The 21305-nt window shown below is 48.6% G+C and overlaps 1 protein-coding gene across 2 annotated transcripts; it reads left to right on the top strand.

Annotated features, from left to right (window-relative positions):
• Nucleotides 1–921: 921 nt before the first annotated feature.
• On the top strand, nucleotides 922–21008 carry LOC306918827 (uncharacterized protein). 2 transcript variants are annotated; one of them, XM_079531683.1, is made up of 3 exons: nucleotides 923–1286; nucleotides 3794–3886; nucleotides 19055–21008. In XM_079531683.1, exons 1-3 carry the CDS (start codon nucleotides 1031–1033, stop codon nucleotides 20089–20091), a joined length of 1386 nt encoding a protein of 461 aa, XP_079387809.1. In that variant the 5' UTR covers nucleotides 923–1030; the 3' UTR covers nucleotides 20092–21008. The 2 variants fall into 2 exon arrangements, with proteins under 2 accessions (XP_079387810.1, XP_079387809.1); XM_079531684.1 differs by lacking the exon at nucleotides 3794–3886 and having other exon boundaries at nucleotides 922–1286.
• Nucleotides 21009–21305: the final 297 nt, after the last annotated feature.

The following is a 21305-nucleotide window of genomic DNA, read 5'->3' as shown; positions in this document are numbered from 1 at the left end:
CCCCCACGCAGCGGGGTCCGGGGACCCACATAGGGGTCCTTGAGGGAGTTCCCCCCCCCCATGCAGCTAAATGATAGTTTATGTTTGTATACATTGTATGTAATGTCTGTATAAATAAAGGTTTCACATGACATTCTTTTTTCTCATCTCCTATTTTGTCTGTTGTTGTTTTGTTTTCATGGACATATCCTGTTGTTGTTTTGTTTTCATGGACATATCCTGTTGTTGTTTTGTTTTCATGGACATATCCTGTTGTTGTTTTGTTTTCATGGACATATCCTGTTGTTGTTTTGTTTTCATGGTCATATCCTGTTGTTATTTTTCGAAAACGAAATGGAAACTAAGCTACGATGATTAAAACTAAGACTAAATACACTGTCGATTTCGTCAACAAATACAAACTAGACTAAAATGTTAGGAAGGGACTAGTGGACAAGAGCTGAATGCTGAAAATAGCCGATCTACAAGCTCACAACGCGTCGCAGCGCGACGCGTTGTGAGCTTGCAGATCGGCTATTTTCAGCAAATGTAAAAACATCCATTACGACGGCATCAAGGCCCGCTAAAACACATTTTAGTCGACTAACCTGTAGATTTAGTCGACTAAAATCTTATGGTATTTAGTCCACTAGAACTAGACTAACACTATAAACATTCCAGGTGACTATTCAAGAGACTATGACCTAAACTAAACTAAACTAAACATAGCCTTTATGTGAATAATTGTTATCAAATAAGAACAATTATAAACACATGTTTAAAAAAGAAAAACAAGTTAATACATGTGAGTACTTTTTCACCACTCACTGTAATAAAGTATTCAATCAATCTCGTTATAATTCAGTGACAGTGACATCGTCTCTTCCAGGCCGCCAGGGGGCGCAATAACAACAAGACAGCAACAAAACCCAACGTGTCTCTAGTGCGCATGCGTCGACTCTGACCCGGAAGCAGTCAGACAGGCTCGCGCGGTGTAGTTTTTCAACAACAACAAAGAGCCGTTATTTATTTAAACAACAAAACAGACACAATGTCTAAAACTACGAGAGACGAAAACAACACATTTCGTCCCATTTCGTCGTCGGTCCGGAGGTGCATCGAGGAGCGCATGACGTCACTGGGGGAGGAGATAGTGAGCGTCCTGGAGGAGCAGCGCGTCGTTATTAACGTCGACGTTTATTACAGTAGCGGCGTGGTCAGAGCGCTTCTGGTAGAGCGCCTCAGTGTGGCCGCGGAGTGGATGTGCAGCCTGGTGGGGGCGCTTCAACACAGCGACAACACGACGGGTAGGTGTGTGTGTGTGTGTGTGTGTGTGTGTGTGTGTGTGTGTGTGTGTGTGTGTGTGTGTTACATTAAACTAAACTACCCTTAGTGTTTTATTTAGCTGCCAGGGGCAGGTGGGCGACCCTTAGTGTTTTATTTAGCTGCCAGGGGCAGGTGGGCAACCCTTTGTGTTTTATTTAGCTGCCAGGGGCAGGTGGGCGACCCTTAGTGTTTTATTTAGCTGCCAGGGGCAGGTGGGCAACGCTTAGTGTTTCATTTAGCTGCCAGGGGCAGGTGGGCGACCCTTAGTGTTTTATTTAGCTGCCAGGGGCAGGTGGGCAACCCTTAGTGTTTTATTTAGCTGCCAGGGGCAGGTGGGCAACCCTTAGTGTTTTATTTAGATGCCAGGGGCAGGTGGGCAACCCTTAGTGTTTCATTTAGCTGCCAGGGGCAGGTGGGCGACCCTTAGTGTTTTATTTAGCTGCCAGGGGCAGGTGGGCAACCCTTAGTGTTTTATTCAGCTGCCAGGGGCAGGTGGGCAACCCTTAGTGTTTTATTTAGCTGCCAGGGGCAGATGGGCGACCCTTAGTGTTTTATGTAGCTGCCAGGGGCAGGTGGGCAACCCTCTGGGCGACCCTTAGTGTTTTATTTAGCTGCCAGGGACAGGTTGGCAACCCGCTGGGCGACCCTTGGTGTTTTATTTAGCTGCCAGGGACAGGTCGGCAACCCGCTGGGCGACCCTTAGTGTTTTATTTAGCTGCCAGGGGCAGGTGGGCAACCCTTAGCTTTGTATTTAGCTGCCAGGGGCAGGTGGGCAACCCTTAGTGTTTTATTTAGCTTCCATTGTCAGGTGGGCAACACTTAGTGTTTTATTTAGCTGCCAGGGACAGGTGGGCAACCCGCTGGACAACCCTTAGTGTTTTATTTAGCTGCCAGGGGCAGGTGGGCAACCCTTAGCTTTTTATTTAGCTGCCAGGGGCAGGTGGGCAACCCTTAGTGTTTTATTTAGCTGCCAGGGGCAGGTGGGCAACCCTTAGTGTTTTATTTAGCTGCCAGGGGCAGGTGGGCAACCCTTAGTGTTTTATTTAGCTGCACGGGGGCAGGTGGGCGACCCTTAGTGTTTTATTTAGCTGCCAGGGGCAGGTGGGCAACCCTTAGTGTTTTATTTAGCTGCCAGGGCAGGTGGGCAACCCTTAGTGTTTTATTTAGCTGCCAGGGCAGGTGGGCAACCCTTAGTGTTTTATTTAGCTGCCAGGGCCAGGTGGGCAACCCTTAGTGTTTTATTTAGCTGCCATTGTCAGGTGGGCAACCCTTAGTGTTTTATTTAGCTGCCAGGGGCAGGTGGGCGACACTTAGTGTTTTATTTAGCTGCCAGGGGGCAGTTGGGCGACCCATAGTGTTTTATTTAGCTGCCAGGGGCAGGTGGGCAACCCTTAGTGTTTTATTTAGCTGCCTGGGCCCTTAAGCCAAATTCCAATACCGCAACTTTCACACTCGCTCACTCCCCTCGCGTCCTCCACTCGCTCCCTAGCTCCGCCCCCAGCGAGGAGGAGAGGATTCGATGCGAGGACAGAGTGGTGGAGTGGATTTGCCTCTAGAATCGGAATGCACTGTGACTACGCTGTCCTGTATCGTATCAATCAGAATGCACTGTGACTACGCTGTCATGTATCGTATCAATCAGAATGCACTGTGACTACGCTGTCATGTATCGTATCAATCAGAATGCACTGTGACTACGCTGTCATGTATCGTATCAATCAGAATGCACTGTGACTACGCTGTCCTGTATCGTATCAATCAGAATGCACTGTGACTACGCTGTCCTGTATCGTATCAATCAGAATGCACTGTGACTACGCTGTCATGTATCATATCAATCAGAATGCACTGTGACTACGCTGTCATGTATCATATCAATCAGAATGCACTGTGACTACGCTGTCATGTATCGTATCAATCAGAATGCACTGTGACTACGCTGTCATGTATCGTATCAATCAGAATGCACTGTGACTACGCTGTCATGTATCGTATCAATCAGAAGGGCTTTATTGGCATGGGGGGGGAAAAAGTCATACAAACAGATAAAGCTGGGCATAGGATGGGGCTAATAGGATGGGGCTAATAGGATGGGGCTAATAGGATGGGGCTAATAGGTACAGAATGATCATAACTAAAAAATCACACCCGTGTGAAGTGTGAACTGAGTGGTGTAAGGTCTGTCTGACGTAATGAAATCATGTCTGACGTAATGAAATCACACCCGGGTGTGATTTCATTACCTGGCTTTGTTTGTGCAGAAAAAATGAGCATGGTTGCTATGTTCACCCTGTTCACCCGGGTGTGATTTCATTACGTCATTACAACAGGGTGAACATAGCAACCATGCAAATTTTTTCTGCACAAAAAAGCCAGTTGTAGGAGTGGTTTACACCACTCAAAAATAATGATTAAAAAAGTCATTAGATTTTCAGTCTTGTGATTTTATGTAGCTTTGATGTTCTTCTTCTCTCCTTCCTGTGTGTAGAAGAAGAAGAAGAGAGGAGCTGCAGTCCTCCACGGATCAAACAGGAATGGGAGGAGTCACTACACAGGAAGACCAGAGGTGGCGCTGTCTCAGGTAAAACAACACGTTCACTTTATATCAGTACTAATCTCTCCCAACCAATCAGAGCTCACCAACGTGTCACATGTGTCTCTCCCAACCAATCAGAGCTCACCAACGTGTCACATATGTCCTCTCTCCCAACCAATCAGAGCTCACCAACGTGTCACATGTGTCCTCTCTCCCAACCAATCAGAGCTCACCAACGTGTCACATGTGTCCATGGCTTAAAGGTTGGTACTCGGGGACCCACGGAGCGCGGGTCCCCCTGGAAGTGCTCCCCGGAGTTCGTTGGTAGTGCATGGCCGGGTGTGGGCGCCCTCCCCCGGGCAGAGGTCACATTTTAGATTTTCTGTTCTAAAACAGTCAGTCCCAATACTTGATTCTGATTGGCTGGTTACCGTTGTAAATCAAATGGGAGAAACACAATGAACAACACAAAAAATACATTTATTGCGCAACTTGGCAGAAATGACTTTTAATGTTTTTTTTTCCTGGGAATTATTTTGGGTACCCCCTGGCTATGCGTTGCGGTCCCCTAGGGGTCCGCGGAACCCCCTGGCTATGCGTTGCGGTCCCCTAGGGGTCCCCCCTGGCTATGCGCTGCGGTCCCCTAGGGGTCCCCTAGGGGTACCCCTAGGGGTCCCCCCTGGCTATGCGTTGCGGTCCCCTAGGGGTCCCGGTTACCCCCTGGCTATGCGCTGCGGTCCCCTAGGGGTCCCCTAGGGGTACCCCTAGGGGTCCCCTAGGGGTACCCCCTGGCTATGCGTTGCGGTCCCCTAGGGGTACCCCCTGGCTATGCGTTGCGGTCCCCTAGGGGTCCCCTAGGGGTACCCCTAGGGGACCCCTAGGGGTCCGCGGAACCCACTTTGGGAACCGCTGGTCTAGTCTAACTTGGACTCAGGGGGGTGGACGCCTCTGCCTTGCATAGTCCCCAGTGAATAGGCAGGTTCCTCAGTGGGGTGGACGCCTCTGCCTTGCATAGTCCCCAGTGAATAGGCAGGTTCCTCAGTGGGGTGGACGCCTCTGCCTTGCATAGTCCCCAGTGAATAGGCAGGTTCCTCAGTGGGGTGGACGCCTCTGCCTTGCATAGTCCCCAGTGACTAGGCAGGTTCCTCAGTGGGGTGGACGCCTCTGCCTTGCATAGTCCCCAGTGAATAGGCAGGTTCCTCAGTGGGGTGGACGCCTCTGCCTTGCATAGTCCCCAGTGAATAGGCAGGTTCCTCAGTGGGGTGGACGCCTCTGCCTTGCATAGTCCCCAGTGAATAGGCAGGTTCCTCAGTGGGGTGGACGCCTCTGCCTTGCATAGTCCCCAGTGAATAGGCAGGTTCCTCAGTGGGGTGGACGCCTCTGCCTTGCATAGTCCCCAGTGAATAGGCAGGTTCCTCAGTGGGGTGGACGCCTCTGCCTTGCATAGTCCCCAGTGAATAGGCAGGTTCCTCAGTGGGGTGGACGCCTCTGCCTTGCATAGTCCCCAGTGAATAGGCAGGTTCCTCAGTGGGGTGGACGCCTCTGCCTTGCATAGTCCCCAGTGAATAGGCAGGTTCCTCAGTGGGGTGGACGCCTCTGCCTTGCATAGTCCCCAGTGAATAGGCAGGTTCCTCAGTGGGGTGGACGCCTCTGCCTTGCATAGTCCCCAGTGAATAGGCAGGTTCCTCAGTGGGGTGGACGCCTCTGCCTTGCATAGTCCCCAGTGAATAGGCAGGTTCCTCAGGGGGGTGGACGCCTCTGCCTTGCATAGTCCCCAGTGAATAGGCAGGTTCCTCAGGGGGGTGGACGCCTCTGCCTTGCATAGTCCCCAGTGAATAGGCAGGTTCCTCAGTGGGGTGGACGCCTCTGCCTTGCATAGTCCCCAGTGAATAGGCAGGTTCCTCAGTGGGGTGGACGCCTCTGCCTTGCATAGTCCCCAGTGAATAGGCAGGTTCCTCAGTGGGGTGGACGCCTCTGCCTTGCATAGTCCCCAGTGAATAGGCAGGTTCCTCAGTGGGGTGGACGCCTCTGCCTTGCATAGTCCCCAGTGAATAGGCAGGTTCCTCAGTGGGGTGGACGCCTCTGCCTTGCATAGTCCCCAGTGAATAGGCAGGTTCCTCAGTGGGGTGGACGCCTCTGCCTTGCATAGTCCCCAGTGAATAGGCAGGTTCCTCAGTGGGGTGGACGCCTCTGCCTTGCATAGTCCCCAGTGAATAGGCAGGTTCCTCAGGGGGGTGGACGCCTCTGCCTTGCATAGTCCCCAGTGAATAGGCAGGTTCCTCAGTGGGGTGGACGCCTCTGCCTTGCATAGTCCCCAGTGAATAGGCAGGTTCCTCAGGGGGGTGGACGCCTCTGCCTTGCATAGTCCCCAGTGAATAGGCAGGTTCCTCAGTGGGGTGGACGCCTCTGCCTTGCATAGTCCCCAGTGAATAGGCAGGTTCCTCAGTGGGGTGGACGCCTCTGCCTTGCATAGTCCCCAGTGAATAGGCAGGTTCCTCAGTGGGGTGGACGCCTCTGCCTTGCATAGTCCCCAGTGAATAGGCAGGTTCCTCAGTGGGGTGGACGCCTCTGCCTTGCATAGTCCCCAGTGAATAGGCAGGTTCCTCAGTGGGGTGGACGCCTCTGCCTTGCATAGTCCCCAGTGAATAGGCAGGTTCCTCAGTGGGGTGGACGCCTCTGCCTTGCATAGTCCCCAGTGAATAGGCAGGTTCCTCAGTGGGGTGGACGCCTCTGCCTTGCATAGTCCCCAGTGAATAGGCAGGTTCCTCAGGGGGGTGGACGCCTCTGCCTTGCATAGTCCCCAGTGAATAGGCAGGTTCCTCAGGGGGGTGGACGCCTCTGCCTTGCATAGTCCCCAGTGAATAGGCAGGTTCCTCAGTGGGGTGGACGCCTCTGCCTTGCATAGTCCCCAGTGAATAGGCAGGTTCCTCAGTGGGGTGGACGCCTCTGCCTTGCATAGTCCCCAGTGAATAGGCAGGTTCCTCAGTGGGGTGGACGCCTCTGCCTTGCATAGTCCCCAGTGAATAGGCAGGTTCCTCAGTGGGGTGGACGCCTCTGCCTTGCATAGTCCCCAGTGAATAGGCAGGTTCCTCAGTGGGGTGGACGCCTCTGCCTTGCATAGTCCCCAGTGAATAGGCAGGTTCCTCAGTGGGGTGGACGCCTCTGCCTTGCATAGTCCCCAGTGAATAGGCAGGTTCCTCAGGGGGGTGGACGCCTCTGCCTTGCATAGTCCCCAGTGAATAGGCAGGTTCCTCAGGGGGGTGGACGCCTCTGCCTTGCATAGTCCCCAGTGAATAGGCAGGTTCCTCAGGGGGGTGGACGCCTCTGCCTTGCATAGTCCCCAGTGAATAGGCAGGTTCCTCAGGGGGGTGGACGCCTCTGCCTTGCATAGTCCCCAGTGAATAGGCAGGTTCCTCAGTGGGGTGGACGCCTCTGCCTTGCATAGTCCCCAGTGAATAGGCAGGTTCCTCAGTGGGGTGGACGCCTCTGCCTTGCATAGTCCCCAGTGAATAGGCAGGTTCCTCAGTGGGGTGGACGCCTCTGCCTTGCATAGTCCCCAGTGAATAGGCAGGTTCCTCAGGGGGGTGGACGCCTCTGCCTTGCATAGTCCCCAGTGAATAGGCAGGTTCCTCAGGGGGGTGGACGCCTCTGCCTTGCATAGTCCCCAGTGAATAGGCAGGTTCCTCAGTGGGGTGGACGCCTCTGCCTTGCATAGTCCCCAGTGAATAGGCAGGTTCCTCAGTGGGGTGGACGCCTCTGCCTTGCATAGTCCCCAGTGAATAGGCAGGTTCCTCAGGGGGGTGGACGCCTCTGCCTTGCATAGTCCCCAGTGAATAGGCAGGTTCCTCAGTGGGGTGGACGCCTCTGCCTTGCATAGTCCCCAGTGAATAGGCAGGTTCCTCAGTGGGGTGGACGCCTCTGCCTTGCATAGTCCCCAGTGAATAGGCAGGTTCCTCAGTGGGGTGGACGCCTCTGCCTTGCATAGTCCCCAGTGAATAGGCAGGTTCCTCAGGGGGGTGGACGCCTCTGCCTTGCATAGTCCCCAGTGAATAGGCAGGTTCCTCAGGGGGGTGGACGCCTCTGCCTTGCATAGTCCCCAGTGAATAGGCAGGTTCCTCAGGGGGGTGGACGCCTCTGCCTTGCATAGTCCCCAGTGAATAGGCAGGTTCCTCAGTGGGGTGGACGCCTCTGCCTTGCATAGTCCCCAGTGAATAGGCAGGTTCCTCAGGGGGGTGGACGCCTCTGCCTTGCATAGTCCCCAGTGAATAGGCAGGTTCCTCAGTGGGGTGGACGCCTCTGCCTTGCATAGTCCCCAGTGAATAGGCAGGTTCCTCAGTGGGGTGGACGCCTCTGCCTTGCATAGTCCCCAGTGAATAGGCAGGTTCCTCAGGGGGGTGGACGCCTCTGCCTTGCATAGTCCCCAGTGAATAGGCAGGTTCCTCAGGGGGGTGGACGCCTCTGCCTTGCATAGTCCCCAGTGAATAGGCAGGTTCCTCAGTGGGGTGGACGCCTCTGCCTTGCATAGTCCCCAGTGAATAGGCAGGTTCCTCAGTGGGGTGGACGCCTCTGCCTTGCATAGTCCCCAGTGAATAGGCAGGTTCCTCAGGGGGGTGGACGCCTCTGCCTTGCATAGTCCCCAGTGAATAGGCAGGTTCCTCAGTGGGGTGGACGCCTCTGCCTTGCATAGTCCCCAGTGAATAGGCAGGTTCCTCAGTGGGGTGGACGCCTCTGCCTTGCATAGTCCCCAGTGAATAGGCAGGTTCCTTTCACTGGTAACCTTACTTTGGATTTTAAATATATGAAGGTATTGTAGGCTGGGATTTTACAAAAAAGCCCCCCTTTTAAATACATACATACATACATACATACATACATACATACATACATACATACATACATACATACATACGCTTAGACTTTATAAGCTATGCCATCTGGTGGCCAATAAACCAAATATAAATCTCAGAATGTTGAAGCAGTTTTTAAGGACCCACTTTTAGGCCAGTGCAATAGAGCATGCTGTTGCCTATTTTAATACATACATACATACATACATACATACATACATACATACATACATACATACATACATACCCGGCCGATCACCAAACATACCTCCTTAGTTACATGTTATAAGTCTATAGATATACCTCCTTAGTTACATGTTATAAGTCTATAGATATAACTCCTTAGTTACATGTTATAGATGTTAAGTCTATAGATATAACTAGTCCATAGATATAACTAGTCTATAGATATAACTCCTTAGTTACATGTTATAAGTCTATAGATATAACTCCTAGTCTATAGATATAACTCCTTAGTTACATGTTATAAGTCTATAGATATAACTCCTAGTCTATAGATATAACTCCTAGTCTATAGATATAACTCCTTAGTTACATGTTATAAGTCTATAGATATAACTCCTAGTCTATAGATATAACTCCTAGTCTATAGATATAACTCCTTAGTTACATGTTATAAGTCTATAGATATAACTCCTAGTCTATAGATATAACTCCTAGTCTATAGATATAACTCCTAGTCTATAGATATAACTCCTTAGTTACATGTTATAAGTCTATAGATATAACTCCTAGTCTATAGATATAACTCCTAGTCTATAGATATAACTCCTAGTCTATAGATATAACTCCTAGTCTATAGATATAACTCCTTAGTTACATGTTATAAGTCTATAGATATAACTCCTAGTCTATAGATATAACCCCTAGTCTATAGATATAACTCCTAGTCTATAGATATAACTCCTAGTCTATAGATATAACTCCTAGTCTATAGATATAACTCCTTAGTTACATGTTATAAGTCTATAGATATAACTCCCGTCCTGTGTCTCCTTTACACTTTAAGACCGGGTTACAGCATAGAGTATATAAAAGGATAGAGACTGAACTGGCACGAAGCTCCGCCCCCCCCAGCTATTCATGTCAGTGGAAGTTGCTCAGTGGCGTTTTGAAGCACCCGGAAGACTGCCGGAAGTACCTCCTCCGGACCTCAAATTTGAGGTCCGAGGTGACGTAGGGAATGATGGTCCTACATGTTAAAGCCCAGCTGCACGGGGTTTCCCGGTCATGAATACACGGGTCCGCCTGTAGTCCCTCCTCCTACAACTAGGGCCCAGAGCTTCAACGTTGAATAGCCTCACTGGCCCCTTGGGTTACAGCAGCTCATCCGATGGAATTAGGGATGTGAATGATCGATTAATGCATTCTTCTTCTTCTTTTCGTGTCTTTGAAGCATGTTAGGTCAGGTTAGATGACAGTTTCCCATGTCTTTTGCATTATTGTTGAACTCTGCGAGATCTTTTAAGCTGCAAGGTTTGGGTAGTAGAGGACAGACAAGGCAGTGCTGCATCGTATGGTTGGGTAGTAGAGGACAGACAAGGCAGTGCTGCATCGTATGGTTGGGTAGTAGAGGACAGACAAGGCAGTGCTGCATCGTATGGTCCTCTTCTCCACATTCACAGATGGTTGGGCCGGTTTTGTAGCCCCATCTGGCCATAGCAGCTTTTGATCGCCCCGTTCCTGTTCTCAGGCGGTTGAGAGTCTTCCACCGGACCCATGGTGCTTCTGAGCCAGAAGGGAGGTCTTCAGAGGGGGGGATTCCCATGTCAATAGGACGGGGGTCATTCTCAAGCGTTGTTGTCCATAGCTGGAGTCTGGTTTCTTCCCGAGATGTTGTTAGGGGCTGGACATGGCTGAGGAAGCTTCTCCTTGACTTCAGTCGTTGGGCCGGGGGTTCGTGTCCATGAAGGAGGTGGCGTTCGTCGCTGGTAGCTTTTGTCATCTCCACTCGGCTGGTGGCTTCCCGTCTCACATCTGCAGGGGCAATGCCAGCGAGGAGACGTAGGTTGTTCACGTTGGTAGGCTTCAAGCAACCAGTTATCAAGCGGCAGGTGTTGTTCAACCAGTTATCAAGCGGCAGGTGTTGTTCAACCAGTTATCAAGCGGCAGGTGTTGTTCAACCAGTTATCAAGCGGCAGGTGTTGTTCAACCAGTTATCAAGCGGCAGGTGTTGTTCAACCAGTTATCAAGCGGCAGGTGTTGTTCAACCAGTTATCAAGCGGCAGGTGTTGTTCAACGCTGAGTCTAGTTTTTTGGCATGGGTTGATCTCTCATACTCCGCAGAGGAATAGCACAGGGCCAGAGCAGTACATCTCAACGTGTGTGCTGTGGCTCTGTTCTCCATCAGCCTCCAGGGGGCGCTCTGTTCTCCATCAGCCTCCGGGGGGTGCTCTGTTCTCCATCAGCCTCCAGGAGGCTCTCTGTTCTCCATCAGCCTCCAGGGGGCGCTCTGTTCTCCATCAGCCTCCAGGGGGCGCTCTGTTCTCCATTAGCCTCCGGGGGGTGCTCTGTTCTCCATCAGCCTCCAGGGGGCGCTCTGTTCTCCATCAGCCTCCAGGAGGCTCTCTGTTCTCCATCAGCCTCCAGGGGGCGCTCTGTTCTCCATCAGCCTCCAGGAGGCTCTCTGTTCTCCATCAGCCTCCAGGGGGCGCTCTGTTCTCCATCAGCCTCCAGGAGGCTCTCTGTTCTCCATCAGCCTCCAGGGGGCGCTCTGTTCTCCATCAGCCTCCAGGAGGCTCTCTGTTCTCCATCAGCCTCCAGGGGGCGCTCTGTTCTCCATCAGCCTCCAGGGGGCGCTCTGTTCTCCATCAGCCTCCAGGGGGCGCTCTGTTCTCCATCAGCCTCCAGGGGGCGCTCGATTTTTTCGACACTATGACAAGCGATGGTACCAGTTTAACCCATTCTGGAACGGGAACCCCTTTTGGTGTTTTAATCCATTCTGACCTGAGATCAGATTCTAAAAATGTCTTCTACATCCTGACAGTTTTCTGAAAAAGCCTATGTTTCTATGTCCGCCGTTCTTCGATTTTTCAAAAATAGCAGACCTACAAGTTCAGAGTGGCGCGCTATGAGCTTGTAGAGCTGTTATTTTTCAATGGCTAAAGCATAACATAATGCTAACACCAAAAGGGGTTCCCGCCCAAAATGGGTTAAACATTATGTTACGCTTTAGCTGTTGAAAAATAGCAGATGTACGAGCTTGTAGATCGGACATTTTTGAAAAGTTGTGAAAATGTGGCGCAAATCTTTGATTCTTTCAGAGCGAGCGTTTTTAACTCAAATCTTTGCTTCTGTAAGGGGGGGGGGTCCCTGGAACACCATATTTTCAGATGGAGGTCGGCGGCCAATTACATATACTAGCCCTTACCCGTTGTGAGATATTGCCCCCCCCCCGCAGGGGGGACTGCACATTTTCGCATTTTTAATTCACTAATACATTCAATATTAATCATTAATGTGTAAAATCGACCTCCATATTATTATGGTCAATGCCTGTGTGAAAAGTGGGAGTGATTGGCACAAGCAGTGAGGAGATATGGCGGTTTTTCTGACAGACACGCACACATTCAGACATTGTCAGAATTATAGTATGATTTTTGGGGGTCCTTGACAGGAAATTGTTTGAGAACCACTGATATAGAAACATGGGTTTTTTCAGAAAGCTGTCTCTGGGTTTAGAAGACATTTTTTGTAGAATCGTCCTCAGGTCAAAATGCTGACAGTTTTCTGAAATACCTCATGTTTCTGTATCAGTGGTGCTCAATATTTCATGTCAAGGACCTTTTATTATCTGTATTTGGCCGCCGACCCCCCCATCTGAAAATATGTTGTTCCAGGAACCCCCCTCTCAGAAGCAAAGATTTGAGTTAAAAACATTCGCTCTGAAAGAATATATATTCAAAGATCTGTGCCACATTTTCACGATTTGTCAAAAAATAGCAGACCTACAAGCGAGTGCCGCGCTACGAGCTTGTAGATCTGCTATTTTTCGATAGCTAAAGCGTAACATAATGCTTAGTTTAAAACACCACAAGGGGTTCCCGCCCAGAATGAGTTAAAGGAGACACTATGACCTTTTACTACTTAGCCACTACTCTGTGGAATGCACTCCCTCCAGCCACTACTCTGTGGAATGCACACCCTCCAGCCACTACTCTGTGGAATGCACTCCCTCCAGCCACTACTCTGTGGAATGCACACCCTCCAGCCACTACTCTGTGGAATGCACTCCCTCCAGCCACTACTCTGTGGAATGCACTCCCTCCAGCCACCACTCTGTGGAATGCACTCCCTCCAGCCACTACTCTGTGGAATGCACTCCCTCCAGCCACCACTCTGTGGAATGCACTCCCTCCAGCCACTACTCTGTGGAATGCACTCCCTCCAGCCACTACTCTGTGGAATGCACTCCCTCCAGCCACCACTCTGTCGAATGCACTCCCTCCAGCCACTACTCTGTGGAATGCACTCCCTCCAGCCACTACTCTGTGGAATGCACTCCCTCCAGATTTAGGAAAGACCTTTTTTCTTTTTCTTTCTTTAACCTTTATTTATTCAGGGAGGTCAGTTGAGAGCAAGCTCTCTTTTCCAATAAAGCCCTGATTACAGTAACACATAACATACAATATAACACATCAGATACATTACAGGTTAAGAAACAATTCAGAGGGAACACAGTACAGCCAGATCTCAGATGGATCCTTACAAGTATTTGAAAACGTTCAAGTGAAATCAAGTTGTTCAGTTTTAAGATTGAGTTGTTAGACAGTTCCACATGTTCTCCATCAGCCTCCAGGGGGCACTCTGTTCTCCATCAGCCTCCATTGAGACAGTTGTTAGACAGTTGTTAGACAGATTGAGACAGTTGTTAGACAGATTGAGACAGTTGTTAGACAGATTGAGACAGTTGTTAGACAGTTGTTAGACAGATTGAGACAGTTGTTAGACAGATTGAGACAGTTGTTAGACAGATTGAGACAGTTGTTAGACAGTTCCACATGTGAGGTGCATGGTACTGAAAGGCTGTTTTACCCAATTCAGAATTCACAAAGGGGATTTCTAACATACGGTAGTTGACGCTCTTAATCCAGAGCGACTTACATTAAGCAAGAACAAAAAGCATGGGAATACATCACATATGTAAAATGCATTTATCGCGAAACATGCGTAAGCTAAGAACGTGACTAGAAAATATCTATATAATTACACTATACATATAAACTATAACTAGAACATATCTATATAATGACACTATACATATAAACTATACATATATGCTATACTATGCTGTACATATATACTATGAAGTGCTATGACTACATACAATGCACTTATTGTGCTGTCTACATGACATGCTATAAGTCCGTTTCAAATGCTATATAAGTCTAAGAAGTCTAAGAAGTGTCTAAGGGGGGTAGGGTAAGTGCTATGGGCCATGATGGACTCTGAAAAGGTGGGTTTTCAGACTACGGCGGAAGATCGGGAGTGATGCTGCAGTTCTGATTGCAACGGGAGGTGCATTCCACAGTTTTGGGGCCAGAAGGGAGAAGTGTGGAGTGTTGTCCCGGCGTTTTTAGTGAGGGTACTTCCAGCTTCCCTGCGTTGGCTGATCTGAGTGCGCGGGAGGGTTTGTAGGGTTCAATCATGCTGGCAAGATATGGGGGAGCCATACCTTTGGTTGCTTTAAATGCCAACATCAGAGTTTTGTATTCTGTGCGGGCAGCGACCGGGAGCCAGTGCAGGGAGCGGAGCAGGGGGGAGACATGTGAGAATTTTGGCTGGTTGAAGACCAGTTTGAGTGATTCTACTCAAACTGTTGTGTGATTCTACTCAAACTGTCATTGATCTCATTCTGTCCTCGGACAAATCCAGAATCTCCAAGAAAGGGGTTATTGTATGTGGGCTTAGTGATCATTTTATGATATTCTGTACCCGCAAAATACAAAAACTTAAGACCGGCTGCCACAAAACAGTCATATCAAGGGACCTCAAAACCTACTCTAGTGAGGTCTTTAACCAAGTATTGGAGAGTCTGGATTGGTCCGATGAGCTTAAAAGCACACTTGTCGAAGAAGCTTGGCTTGGCTTCAAAACCAAATTTACATCAGTACTGAACTACATGGCTCCTTTGAGAACCACCAGGGGCAAAACCCGCTCGGAACCATGGATGAATTCGGACATACTGGCTGCAATGAAAGCCAGAGACAAAAAATGCTCTGAAGTTCTAAAATGCAAGTCAAAGCTAGCCAAGCGCTTCGACAGTGTTCGCCAAGCTCGTTTGAACAACCTAAATACACAACGAATCAAACTACGAAACAGTGTAACTGCCATGACCAAATCAGCTAAAAGTAACTTCATTAATGATAAAGCTGAGGAAAACAAAAACAATCCTCATGAGCTCTGGAAGCTACTAAACAATCAACTAAGCTATGGTCAGAAACTAAAAACCAGATTTTCGAACATAAACATCAAATCTGACAACACTCTCATCACTGACAACCTTGATGTGGCCAACTACTTGAATATCTTCTTTACAAACATATCAACAACTCTGGTTAACAAACTGCCCTCCCACTCTGGGCTCTTTGGTGTAGAGCACATTACAACCTTCTACAAAAACCTAGGTGTTTGTAAAGACGATTTTAAACTAGTTATGGTAACAACTGATGAGGTAATTAAGAAACTGAGTGCCCTCCAACCCCACAAGGCCACAGGCCATGACAACATTCCCTCCAAATTTCTCAGAGACTCAGCCATCTCTATAGCTCCAATCATCACCCACATAGTAAACCTCTCCATCAAACAAGGACAGGTCCCCCAAGATTTCAAACTGGCCAAAGTAACCCCCTTGCACAAGAAAGGGAGTAAATTAGACCCCGGCAACTACCGCCCTATTTCTATTCTTAGTTCCATCTCGAAAGTGATGGAAAAAATAGTCTATGAACAGGTTGAAAAGTATCTTGCCACTAATAAATTATTGTACGAGTTCCAATCTGGCTTCAGAACATCCCACTCCACTGACACATGCCTCCTCTATTTGAGCGACCACATCAAACAAGAGGTGGACGCTGGCAAATACTGCGGCATGGTCATGCTGGACCTCCAAAAGGCTTTTGACACCGTGAACCACTCCATACTGGTTAACAAGCTAAAAGCAATTGGTTTCGATAGCACATCAGTGAGCTGGATGCAATCCTACCTGGAGGGGAGAGAACAGATGGTGGAAGTGAACGGAACACTGTCCAGTGAGCTGTGGCGTTCCACAAGGAAGCATACTAGGGCCTCTACTGTTCCTAATATATGTAAACGACATGACTTCAGCCTGTGACTGCAACTTGTTCCTGTTCGCAGATGACTCAGCACTGCTGGTCTCGGACAGGGACAAACTGCAGGTTGAAAATGCCCTCAGCTCTGAACTCGGTAGAATCTGCACCTGGCTCGCTGATAACAAACTATCTTTACACCTGGGAAAAACTGAATCCATTCTCTTTGGCTCTATTAGTAATCTCAGCAAGGCAAATGGCTTCTTGGTTAGAGTGGGTGACAATGTTATCACACGTAAAGATGAAATTACCTACCTAGGTTCCATCCTGGAGGCTAATCTTTCCGGTGATAAAATGGCCACCAACGTAATCAAAAAAGTCAACCATAGAACAAGATTCCTCTACAGGATCTCCTCACTGGTCAACAAAAACACCTTGAAGACCTTAACAGGAGCCCTTGTACAAGGTTTCTTTGACTATGCATGCACCTCCTGGTACCACAGCACCTCAAAGGCCCTTAAAACCAGGCTCCAGACTTCCCAAAACAAACTGGTCAGGCTCCTACTTGATCTAGCCCCCCGAACCCACCTCACCCCTGCCCACTTCGACAGGCTGGAATGGCTTAGGGTCGACGACAGAGTACAGCATCTTGCAATGGGTCTGGTCCACAAGATTCGATACACCACCAAGATACCCATGTACCTGTCTAGATACTTCCTTAATGTTAACGAAGTCCACACCCACAACACCAGAGGGAGTGCAACAAACCATGTACAACCCAGATTCGGCACAAACAAGGGACTAAATTCTTTTCGCTCCTATGCCACCAAAATGTGGAACGCCCTACCAACTGTCATTAAGACATGCGAATCCCTTGACTCCTTCAAAACCGCTCTCAAAGGGCACCTACGGATGGCTGCAATTCGAAACTGGCCCCCGTAAAATCTGAATCCCCCCCCCCCCGCCCCCCCCTTTTTTCCCCTCACTGTATATATTTCTTTTCCCTTTTTACCTCCTTTTTGATGAATTCTTTTTTGATGAATTCCTGTTCTGTCTATAGAAGTGTCTATTTGTACGTCTCTAAATGTTTTGATGATTTGAACATGGTGGACCCTGTTGGAAACAAGTGTAATGCTTAATTGGGTCGTCCACTCACAGTTAACAGCCTTTGTATTGAGTTTGTGCTTGAAATGTACTGTAATTCTGCAAACTGTTAATAAATTCTTCAATCAATCAATCAATCAAACCAAGCGAGCTGCGGCATTTTGGATCAGTTGGAGAGGCTTCAGTGCACATGCCGGTAGGCCAGTAAGGAGAGAGTTACAATAGTCAAGTTTTGACAGGACTGTTGTCTGGATTAGGAGCTGGGATGATTCCTGGGTGAGGAACGGTCTAATTCGTCGTATGTTATAGAGTGTGAACCTACAGGATTGAGTGACAGCTGTGATGTGAGTTTTGAACGAGAGCTGACTGTCCAGGACAACACCAAGGTTCCTGGCTGTTGGGACAGACTTTACCAGGGCGTTGTCTACGGAAATAGTTAGCTCCCGCATAGGGAGGAGCTCCCGCATAGGGAGCTCCTCCCTATGCAGAGGAGTGAAATCACACCCGGGTGAACTGGGTGACCGTAGCAACCATGCTCATTTTTTCTGCACAGACAGACAGACAGACTAACAAAGCCAGTTGTAGGAGTGGTTTACACCACTCAAAAACGGTGCAGTGTTGTTCTCAAGGTTCAAGGTTTCTTTATTTTGTCTCCCAAGGGAGAAATTCGTCTTGGACCCCAAGGACCCGCCCTGCAGCATACAGATACAATACAGTACAATACAAAACAATACACAATACAAGACAACAAAGGCACACAGTGACCCGTACAACATTAAAAAACGACACACCAACATACCTAGTGCAAAAGAGGAAGAACATCACCTCATAACCTTCGACCCCTACCCTGTCTGCCCTCTGCAAGGACTCTGTTAAGGAGTGTGATTGACGGAGGGACAAAGGAATGCTTGTACCTATATTCTATTTGCACGCATGGACCTTCTTCACGCATGGACCTTCTATTCATGGACCTTCTATTCATGGACCTTCTATTCATGGACCTTCTATTCATGAACCGTCTATGTCTTGGACCTTCTCGTCTCTTGGCCAATGAAGGCCAACTAACCTTTTCATACAGGAACCCATCTCCAGTTCTGAACCGGAGGGTAGATTGTGTTAAATCATCTTCACACTAACTGGCCCCCTAGTTCACTAACTGGCCCCCTAGTTCACTAACTGGCCCCCCTAGTTCACTAACTGGCCCCCTAGTTCACCAACTGGCCCCCTAGTTCACCAACTGGCCCCCTAGTTCACCAACTGGCCCCCTAGTTCACCAACTGGCCCCCTAGTTCACTAACTGGCCCCCTAGTTCACCAACTGGCCCCCTAGTTCACCAACTGGCCCCCTAGTTCACCAACTGGCCCCCTAGTTCACCAACTGGCCCCCTAGTTCACTAACTGGCCCCCTAGTTCATACACAAGGGGGTCGTCGGGGTCACATTTAAGTTGAAAGGGGCCGATGATTGTTCCAATGATGTTAAGTTACTTATTTCATGAACCAAGTCGCATTACCGTCCACTTACCGTCGCATGTTGGAAAGGTAAGTCTTACCGTCGCATGTTGGAAAGGTAAGTCTTACCGTCGCATGTTGGAAAGGTAAGTCTTACCGTCGCATATTGGAAAGGTAAGTCTTACCGTCGCATGTTGGAAAGGTAAGTCTTACCGTCGCATGTTGGAAAGGTAAGTCTTACCGTCGCATGTTGGAAAGGTAAGTCTCCGCTGTTTGAATTGTTGCAGTTTGGTAAGTGAGTTTTGCTGCTCGGTTTCGAGGTTGAACCCCAAGGTTCCCGGTCCGATCCCTGTGGGCTCCCCCAGAGTTAGTGTCGAAGTGTCCTTGAGCAAGACTCTGAACCCCTGATTGTTCTCCCGATGTGCTGGTTGGTGCCTTGCATGGTTTCCTCCGCCATCGGTGTGTGAATGTAGTTTTTTGTCAAACATGTCATGTTCTCTCTCTCTCTCTCTCTCTCTCCTGCCTAGACCCTGCGTGTAGAGAGGACGTTCCCCCTCAGCAGCAGGAGAGGTGCTCCAGTCTGGTCCAGGAGGAACCTCCTCACATTAAAGAGGAACAGGAGGAGATGCCGCTGAGACCAGCCGAGGAGGAAGACGGCTCAACACTGACGCTAACGGTGAAAAGTGAAGATGAAGATTACGATGATGATGATGATGAGAACGGAGAGCCAGAGGCTCTGGCCAGCACCTCGACCCATGAACACATGAAAACACGAGCGTACGTAGATTACTGGGTTCCATCGCAGCAGCAGCAGCTGCCCTCCTCTTCACACGCTCCCCAATCTGACACAGAGGACAGCGAGGAGTGGGAGAGCAGGCAGGAGCAGACCGCCTTGAACTTGTCCTTGAGCGACAGGCAGCCTCACGACCCCAAATCGTCGACGTCGTCGTCAAGCGCGACTAAGAAAAGCTTTAGTTGTAAAGTTTGTGGCAAAATGTTCACTCAAAGTGGACATCTGAAGACGCACACCATGACCCACACGGGGGAGAAGCCCTTTACCTGCTCGGTTTGTGGGAAAGGCTTTGGCCAAACCGTTCATCTGAAGTCCCACATGCGGACGCACACAGGGGAAAAGCCCTTCACTTGTATAATCTGTAGCAAGAGCTGCAGTCGAATGGACACCTTAAAGCAGCACATGAGGACACACACAGGCGAGAAGCCATTTACTTGTTCCGTGTGCGGCAAGGGCTGCAGTCAAATGAGCAGTCTGAAGCAACACATGAGGACTCACACCGGGGAAAAACCCTTCACTTGCTCAGTTTGTGGCAAAGGCTGCGGTCTAATGCGCGATCTGAAAGAACACATGAGGACTCATACTGGGGAGAAACCCTTTAGTTGTAAAGTCTGCGAGCAAAGATTCAGTAAGAGTGACCTCCTGAAGAGACACATGAGGACGCATACCGGGGAGAAACCCTTTACTTGTGCAGTTTGTGGCAAAGGCTGCGGCCGCATAGATAATCTAAAAACACACATGAAGACTCATGCAGGGGGGAAAACCCTTTAGTTACAACTTTTGATTGCATTCTGTTTAAGGTCTAGTCAGCGAGTATTGATCACCATTTTGTTAAACGTCTAGTCAGCGAGTATTGATCACCATTCTGTTAAACGTCTAGTCAGCGAGTGTTGATCACCATTCTGTTAAACGTCCTTTGTCACCATTTTATCAATGGAATTAACCCTTGGGTTGTAGTTCATGTCTAACCCATTTTGACCCGAGATCAGATTCAAAAAGAAATTGTCAACATATTTAGTCTTAGTTTTAGTCCTCATAGATTCGTTTTCATTTAGTTTCCATGTAGTTTCCGTCAGTGAAAAAAGGTAGTCGACGAACATTTTTCGTCTTGGGTTTTAGTCGACGAAACCCAGACTGGTGGGTGTGGGTCCATACACAGAGAGACACTTAACATGGACCCATTTAGAGATTCTACAAATGTCTTCTAACTCCTGACAGTTTTCTGAAAAACCCTTGTGTTTCTATATCAGTGGTTCTCAAACATTTCCATATCAAGGACCCCCAAAAATATATGTAATTGGCCGCCGAACCCCATCTGAAAATATGTTGTTCCAGGGACCCCCCCCCCCTCCCAGAAGCAAAGATATGAAAACGTTCACTGAAAGAATATATTCAAAGATTTGCGCCACACTTTCACGAGCTTGTAGATCTGCTATTTTTCAATAGCTAAAGTATAACATGCTTCAGACACCAAAAGGGGTTCCCGCCCAGAATGGGTTAAATATTTAGAATTGACCAGACATGAATATTCATGAACATCTTTACTTACGTTGATTACTTGTTTACATGTCATTTACTTTAATGTGTTCCACTATAAAGGAGGACTGTACATAGACATTTAATATCGTAAAAGTAGTTAAACAAATAAAACAAAAAAACAATTTGTGCAATAAAAAATGTGCCAAGGAGTTTCCTCACCTTTTGATTTCAAAACTGATCATGTCGTATCACACATCAACCTATGGTTGGTTGATTGATTGATTGATTGATTGATTGAATGAATGCTTAACAGTCAAAGGTTATGCTGCTAAACAACACATTGTTTATATTGTGGTCCGTTGTACTCAGTTCATCAGAAATACAGATGATATTTCACCCTTTGTCATTCTGCCTTCTGATTGGTCTCTGACTGACCAACCAGCAGGCTGCCAGCCTTCTGATTGGTCCCTGGCTGACCAACCAGCAGGCTCTTTCTGCCTTGTCCC

This window comes from Electrona antarctica (assembly GCF_951216825.1).
Source record: "Electrona antarctica genome assembly, contig: scaffold_193, whole genome shotgun sequence".
NCBI lineage: Eukaryota > Metazoa > Chordata > Actinopteri > Myctophiformes > Myctophidae > Electrona > Electrona antarctica.
Note: the sequence above shows the minus strand (reverse complement) of the source record. Positions and strands in the feature narration are given on the sequence as shown.

Coding starts and splice junctions, on each gene's coding strand:
- LOC306918827 (XM_079531683.1), top strand. CDS start 1,031: ATGTCTAAAACTACGAGAGACGAAAACAACACATTTCGTCCCATTTCG. Junction 1,287..3,793: donor ACACAGCGACAACACGACGG/GTAGGTGTGTGT, acceptor TCCTGTGTGTAG/AAGAAGAAGAAGAGAGGAGC. Junction 3,887..19,054: donor CAGAGGTGGCGCTGTCTCAG/GTAAAACAACAC, acceptor TCTCCTGCCTAG/ACCCTGCGTGTAGAGAGGAC.